The sequence below is a fragment of the Arabidopsis lyrata genome (assembly GCF_000004255.2).
Source record: "Arabidopsis lyrata subsp. lyrata unplaced genomic scaffold ARALYscaffold_5, whole genome shotgun sequence".
Classification (NCBI taxonomy): Eukaryota; Viridiplantae; Streptophyta; class Magnoliopsida; order Brassicales; family Brassicaceae; genus Arabidopsis; species Arabidopsis lyrata.
The window spans coordinates 6,612,367-6,620,316 of NW_003302551.1; the positions used below are offsets into that span (position 1 = coordinate 6,612,367).

Consider the following 7,950-nt stretch of genomic DNA (forward strand, 5'->3'; position numbering starts at 1 on the left):
ATGGAAAATTTCTATTTCTCATCTAGAAAGAAATCCTAAACAATTATGTACTTTAGGGTTTTGGAATATTTCCTTATGAGGGGGTTTCCTATTTTGGTAACTTTCCATTTTGGGAAACTTGCTATTTTAGGAAACCTTTTATTTTGGGAAACTTGCTATTTTACGAAACTTTCTATTTCTGTAAACTTTCTTTATATGGAACTTTCTATTTCTGGAAACTTTCTATTTATAGGAAGCTTGATCTTAAACCGTGACTTAGGGTTTATTAAACCGGTTTAACCTAGGATTTAGGGTTTCGGTTTACTTTCGGTTTAACCTAGGGTTTATATTAAAACATTCAATCTATCATGCCATTAAACATCTTTCCATTCACTAACTTCTCAATTAATTCTCCAATCATAAATCAAATCACATGTGCCAATTTTCATGCAAATTTTATCTTATCAAACTTTAATTGGATCATGTATATAAAGCATAATAAATAAATAGCACTTATCTTAATTGGAGAACTGAAGCAGAGACCCGAGATCTGATACGGAGATTGGAAACAGTTATGTCTCTTAGCTGGTTGGGACCTCCTACAAAATCTCAATATATATAATCCTGATTCCTGAGAAACTCAAAATTTTGCTCATAGAAACATGGCTATTACATTAGTAAAAAGAAAAAAAAATAGGGTTTCTGTAATATACTGCATAAAACAGTTCAGAATCAATAACATATAATCCGTGCATAAATCGTACAAAAATATAGACAGGATTGATAATAAATAATCCGTGCAAAATTTGTTCAAATCTACAGACAGAATTGACAACAGATAATCTGTGCAAAATTCGTGCAGAAATACAGATAAAATTGATAACATATAATCCGTGCAAAATTCGTGCAAAACTACAGACAGAATTGACAATAGTTAATATGTGCAAAATTCGTGCAGAAATACAGACAAAATTGATAACATATAATCCGTGCAAAATTCGTGCAAAACTACAGACAGAATAGATAACAGATCATATGTGCAAAGTTCGTGCAGAAATACAGACAGGATTGATAACAGATAATCCGTGCAAAATTCGTGCAGAAACAAATATGAACAGAAAACTTATCTCGATAGAGTTTAAAATTTTGTTTGCAGAGACAGCTAGGGTTTTGGTTTTGGTTTTTGTGAGAGAGATTTAGGGTTTCGGGATTTTTTTTTAATTTTTAGGGTAAGAGGCTATCGTGCTGATAACGTGTTGTGAACTGTGTCTTTCATTAATAGTATAAGTGATATATATACAAGGACAATAGCAGGATACAGAGAATAAGGTAAAACCCTAATGGGCCATGGGCTGGTTATGAAGTCCATCCATATGGTTTATAACAACAAGGACATTTTTTAGATTATTTCACGATTTTCACGGTAGGTGTAATTTAACATGCTATTTAATTGAATGAATATACTAATATTTTACACGCCCAAGTAATATTTACTTTGTCCTATTTTATAAGATTGTCGGGCTAAAAACACAAAGATTAAAAAATAAGAAATACTTTATCATTGATAAAAATTCAACGAATAAAAAAAAACTGCTGAATTCAAATTGTTATAAATATTAAATTAATATACATTATGCATGAATAATACTTATATAAATAAAGGGTTTCAATTTAGCTCATCAATTCATAATGTATATTACATGTTGCTTAAATCTTTCAACTCATTTGGAATTTAGCTCATCAATTTGAGATTTTTTTATTCATTTAAAATTTAAACTAAAATCCAAATATTTTCTCTAAAACCATTATTACATGTTTAATGACTTTAATCCGATATTAGTGTGCTACAGTTTGATAATGAGCACAAAATAAAATATTTTGATAATGGTTACTCTAAAAAGTAAATAACTTTTCTTATTTGTTATTATTAATAAATAATTACGTATTTAATTTAATATTTTAAATTTATATTATTTTAAAATAATTTATTTAAATAATACTTATATAAATAAAGGGTTTCAATTTGAAAAGAGTAGTTTTCACTTTTCAACTTACAATTTAACTAGATCATCACCCGTATTACAGTACGGTTTGAATTTTATTTATCACAAAATTAATAAATTTTATGTTTTAGAATAAAGTTGTGATATATTATAATAGTAAGTGAAAAAATAATATTTTTTATACATTATGCATGAATAATGTATGTACATTATGAATTATGAAAGATTTAAATTTTTTATACATTATGCATGAATAATATACATTATACATTAAATAATACTTATATAAATAAAGGGTTTCAATTTGAAAAGAGTAGTTTTCACTTTTCAACTTACAATTTAACTAGATCATCACCCGTATTACAGTACGGTTTGAATTTTATTTATCACAAAATTAATAAATTTTATGTTTTAGAATAAAGTTGTGATATATTATAATAGTAAGTGAAAAAATAATATTTTTTTGTCAGTCCCTATATATAATATTAGAATGAATATATTTTCTTTTTTCAATAGTATTCAATTATGGATATATTTTTTTAAGATATGAAAACGGAAAATAAGATTATTTGTTTAAAAAATTAATATTTTTTGAACAAAGAGTTAATTTATGTTAACAACCACAAAATGAGAGTGAATATAATTTAGTTAGATCAAAAATCAAAATATCATAAATGAATCGCATCTAAAACGTAGAAGTGTCAAACCTTATTTAACTCATCTCATCATAAAATCTTAAAATGTCATCTATTATAAGGATCATAACTTTCAACCATATAATACACTACATTTAACTCGCCGCCTACTATAAATATTTTAAACATATCTTTTTAGAAATTCAAATTAATGTATTTATAATTTTTTTTATCTTTTTAATCTATTAAATATTTATGATATTCTTTAATATATTAAATTAAACTTTTTTAAAATGTTCCAAATTAAAATCTTTAAAAATTTTTATTGTAGTATGTAAAATTATGAATTTGAAAAAAATGATATGAAATTAAATATAAATATTCAAATAGTTATAAGGATCATAACTCATTTCATCAGATAATATATTATATTCAACCTGCAGCCTATTATAAATATTTGTTTCAAAAAAAAAATTAGAGTGTTTATACTTCATAAAATTTTGATCTATTAAGTATTGATGATATTAAAAAAAAGGAATATATTACTCAATATAAATTTTTGACCCGTTAAATTTGTTCTTTCATACATTGAATAATCAATATTCGTTTTTAAAAATTCAAATCTTGGTATATGCGAAAAATTTACTTTTTTTTATTATATAGATGATATAATGATTTGTTTATTTATAGAAATAGAATCATATAAAGATGAGGGTCAAGTATAATGATTAATAACAAATTAACATGGTAAGTTAGATATCAAATCTTATATGCTCATTTTGATTGGTCATTCTTTTTAAATAAATTAATAATAGATTTTTGTTTTTATAATTAAATTAAATTAATTAAATTGCATAAAATAGTATTTGACTTGTTTATCCTTAATGAATTGAATTAATTTACTCTATAAAATTTTATTTCTAATGGCATTGCTAAGTAAATTCTTATAAAGGAGAAGGTTAATTAAGGGTAATTGTAAATTGTACTCCTCAAATAATAGTATAGGATGATTGGTTTATTTATAGAAATAGAATCATATAAAGATGAGGGTCAAGTATAATGATTAATAACAAATTAATATGGTAAGTTAGATATCAAATCTTATATGCTCATTTTGATTGGTCATTCTTTTTAAATAAATTAATAATAGATTTTCGTTTTTATAATTAAATTGCATAAAATAGTATTTGACTTGTTTATCCTTAATGAATTGAATTAATTTACTCTATAAAATTTTATTTCTAATGGCTTTGCTAAGTAAATTCATATAAAGGGGAAGGTTAATTAAGGGTAATTGTAAATTGTACTCCCCAAATAATAGTATAGGATTAATTGTAGTTTTTGAATTGCTTATAAAATTTAGTGTATTTATAAAAATCTACCAAAACATTATTTGAACTCGTTGGTATTTTCTTAATTTCCCTTGAATTTCATTGCAATACCCTGCAACTAATTTCATTGATATTTCTTTTCTTTTTTTTTGTGAAATCATTGATATTTCCTATACAAACATTTTTCATTATATGCTAAACACACCACTCTAAATAATATAAAAAGTATGTCTTTCACTTTTTTGACGAGTATCCCAATATGGGTACATATTAAGAGAGCGAAAAAAAGAAAACAGATCACGCTTATTAGTTTTAAAAGTTAATTATTATATTGACTGACCAATCTAATCGTTCATGTAGCTCTAAAGTTATTAATTTGAATAAATGTATGTAGTTTTAGATTGATCTGATTAATGTCTGTGTATGATGTCACTTTGTGATGATGGAAGTCACGAGTGCTTCCATTACCTAACGCTCTCTCTCTCTATCTTTACGGTCATATATAGTGTAATCAACAATAACAAGAAAAGCCAAGTTCAAAGCACAATACGATTACTTAAAGATAAATGCTATAATGATACGATTCTGAGCATTACTTGAGTCACAATATATAGTCACACCCTCATCAAATTCTTTATATCTTACCAACTTCTGAAAAAACAAAAAGACAAGTATATGCATATATAAATATACACTCTCACACACACATATATTGATATACTTATAATTATAAATCATGGTACAGTTTGATACAAAACTATGGAAGGCTGTGCTTATGATGTCCATGATCAACATTGGTTTAAGCGTTGTAAACGTTATGTTCAAGAAGATGATTGATGAAGGACTTAACCGTATGGTCGCGACCACTTACCGACTTGCTGCAGGAACTCTGTTCTTGATACCATTCGCGATTTTCTTGGAACGGTTTGTGTTTGTATATGTATATCTAGTTACTTGTCGATCTTCTTCGTTTTGAAAGTCTAAGTTATCGTATCTTTTCTTGATTTTGTTGATTAGTTATATAATCTTTGAATTGCTGGTTTAAATATACTCTTTAAATGATTAGTGGATGTCTTGTTTTTTTCGAGTTTCTAGTTGAATGTTGTTTTCAAACTCTTTTCTCTTGCGAATAAGTCATTATATATTCGTATTCCATATGAAAGATTTTGTAAGGGAAATAATTTGTTCTTTTTTTTTTTTTGGTATCTTTTTGTAGACATAACAGGCCAAAACTCACGGGTAGGATCTTGTGTTCACTCTTCTTTAGTGCTCTTCTGGGGTATGTTCATTTTAATAGACTGTTTATAATAAATGTTCAAAAATAAGTTTTGAGATGTTTATCTTGATCTTGATCGTTCATATATTTTGCAGGACAAGTTTGGTGCAATACTTCTTTCTTATTGGGCTAGAGTATACATCTTCTACTTTTTCCTTAGCGTTTAGCAACATGGTTCCTTCGGTCACTTTTGCCTTGGCTCTCGTTTTTAGGTAATGAAAAATCAATCAAACACATTTGGATTCTTCATATGCTCTATTCTTATCACAACAATTTTCAAACTATATGATTAGACAAGAGACGCTGAACATCAAGAGCAACGTAGGAAGAGCCAAAGTGTTAGGCACAATGATATGTATTTGTGGAGCTTTAGTGCTTACTCTTTATAAAGGAACCGCTTTAAGTCGAGAGCACAGTACTCATATGCAAACACATACAAGAACTGATTCAACCGGTGCAATGACGCAAAAGTGGGCAATGGGTTCGATCATGCTGGTTATATCGATCATAATATGGTCATCTTGGTTCATTGTTCAAGCTAAAATAAGCCGAGTTTATCGGTGCCAATACACGAGTACCACGATCCTCTCTTTCTTTGGTGTGATCCAATCTGCTTTGTTGAGTTTGATCTCGGAGAGGAGCATGTCTATGTGGGTCGTTAAAGACAAGTTCCAAGTTTTAGCTTTACTTTATTCGGTGAGTAATCCAATTACTATTTAATCAACCTAAAATCTATATGTTAACATATAAAAAAGTTTATTTTTTGGTGAAAGTAATCATGTTTTTACAAGTTGTAAACGAAAAATGAAAATACTCTTTCTGTTTCTATTTGACATTTGTTTTTTTTGTTTTTCTCCCCCAATAACTTGAGTTCAACTTTTTTCATGTCCATATCTTTTTTCCATCTTTTGTTCTCCGATAAAATTATTTTCTAAATCCACCACCGGTATAGGGTATCGTTGGATCGGGATTGTGCTACGTGGGAATGTCGTGGTGTCTCCGGCAAAGAGGTGCGGTTTTCACGTCCAGTTTCATACCTTTGATTCAAGTCTTTGCTGCCATTTTCAGCTTCTCTTTCCTTCATGAGCAAATTTACTGTGGAAGGTAACCTAATGTTTCTTTCTACTTATTTATACCATTTTTTTTTTTTATTTTACTTATTTATATCATTTTATATATGTTTAAAATATCTAAAAACTTCAACTAAAAGAAATAAAAAAAAACAATTGATGAACAACGTACGTTACAAACAAACAATTTTAAATTAGATCAAACGTCTCATAATATACAATAATATTGCAAAATACATATTTAAATATCTATTGACTAGTTTTAGCTAGAGAATATGCCTATATTAAAGACCCTTTCATCTGCATTTAAATGTGTAATTGGAATTTTAACGCTTAATACTAAATTGATGCATGCATTGCAATAGACAAATTTTAAAAGTGTTAGTTAGCTTTATAGAATATCATTGAGACCCATAAAGGACCTTTAATCTGTGTTTGATCCATGTAGATATCGAATTAAACAAGATTAAATATAAGTCTAGAAATGATTAGATAAGAGAAAGCTAATTATATGGGTTTCTTTTCCTAATGGTTGATAATGGTTCTTTTTGACTTTGATTGCTAATAATTTCTAACAAATGAACTACATATGTGGCATGACAAAAAGTGTGATAGGATCAATGGTCATCATCGTGGGACTTTACATACTTTTATGGGGAAAAAGCAAGGATAAGTCTGCATCAGTAACCAAACAAGAACCATTAAATCTTGATCTTGAAGGTTGTGGGACAGCTCCAAAGGAACTCAATAGTACTGCCCATCCAGTCTCTGAAAAATAATAACTTCCAAGATATATTTAACTGTTTCGTATATCGTCAATGATTTCTAACTTGAACTTAGTAAAAGTCATACTAAAGCAAATGTTACACTAAAAATGTTATTCATAAATAAAATAATGAAGTTCAGATTTGTAGTTCCTGAAAAGGAAAACATAATTAACGTTAATAAGAAACGACCTAAGGTTTAACAACTTGCCCGTCTAGCTCAGTTGGTAGAGCCCCACGGTGGGCGCTTGTATACTTTTGGTTTAAGTTGGTTTTCCTTCAAAAACAAGTATTATTCGAGCTTTCTTACAAACTATGCATTTTAACAGCCTAAAAGTATTTGTATCCTTAGATTTTCTATTCTTCCAATTCTTTTCTTGCATTGACTTGAATGATCAATTAGTGGAAATCCTAACTCCCTTTGTGTGTATTTCCTCTCTCTTTTAAAATCATGTATATTGAGACTATAAGAACTTCGGTATCGAAAAGCCTAAAGTACGAAAATAACTTCAAAACATGGTCACGACTAAGGATATTACAAACCCAAGAAACCAAAAAGAGCTCTCATCAATACTAGCTAGAAACTACTATTACTCTATTACATAACACAAGAATATACATAGCAACAAAAATAGGACCAACATAATTCATTACATAACTACCAAAATTTATCATCATCATACTTTTATCCGTAACTCAAAATCTTGTTTGACCGATCCACGATAATTTAAAACTTGTCTGGAGCTCGATTATTGATCGGTGGCTTGCGTCGAGGCTTACTATAGATCGGGTAATCATCACGTAACAACCGAGCCAGTTTCTTCATATCATTGGTTGGAGTAGATGGTTCAAGTTTCGGTAGGCTATTATCGTTGGTAAGATCATTGACGAT

General features: G+C 28.1%; 2 protein-coding genes across 2 annotated transcripts in view; one reads left to right on the forward strand and one right to left on the reverse strand.

The window, feature by feature from the left end:
- Positions 1 to 4,321: 4,321 nt before the first annotated feature.
- Positions 4,322 to 7,261, forward strand: LOC9313280 (WAT1-related protein At3g30340). The gene is made up of 6 exons (XM_002875493.2): positions 4,322 to 4,872; positions 5,165 to 5,227; positions 5,320 to 5,436; positions 5,518 to 5,920; positions 6,177 to 6,328; positions 6,902 to 7,261. The coding sequence occupies exons 1-6, from the start codon at positions 4,685 to 4,687 to the stop codon at positions 7,071 to 7,073; spliced, it is 1,095 nt and encodes a 364-aa protein (XP_002875539.1). The 5' UTR covers positions 4,322 to 4,684; the 3' UTR covers positions 7,074 to 7,261.
- A 271-nt stretch (positions 7,262 to 7,532) lies between these two features.
- Positions 7,533 to 7,950, reverse strand: part of LOC9311608 (root meristem growth factor 4) — a 1,937-nt gene continuing 1,519 nt past the window's right edge. Inside the window, 1 exon segment of the mRNA XM_021026286.1 lies at positions 7,533 to 7,950. This exon segment is cut by the window's right edge and continues 9 nt beyond it. Within this exon segment, the coding sequence (XP_020881945.1) occupies positions 7,786 to 7,950 (165 nt within the window). The 3' untranslated portion in view covers positions 7,533 to 7,785.

What these genes read in the sequence shown, in the direction of transcription:
- LOC9313280 (XM_002875493.2), top strand. Translation starts at nt 4,685, where the DNA reads ATGGTACAGTTTGATACAAAACTATGGAAGGCTGTGCTTATGATGTCC. An exon ending in TTCTTTAGTGCTCTTCTGGG is followed by an intron (nt 5,228 to 5,319) that starts GTATGTTCATTT and finishes TATATTTTGCAG; the next exon opens with GACAAGTTTGGTGCAATACT. An exon ending in TTTTAGCTTTACTTTATTCG is followed by an intron (nt 5,921 to 6,176) that starts GTGAGTAATCCA and finishes CCACCGGTATAG; the next exon opens with GGTATCGTTGGATCGGGATT.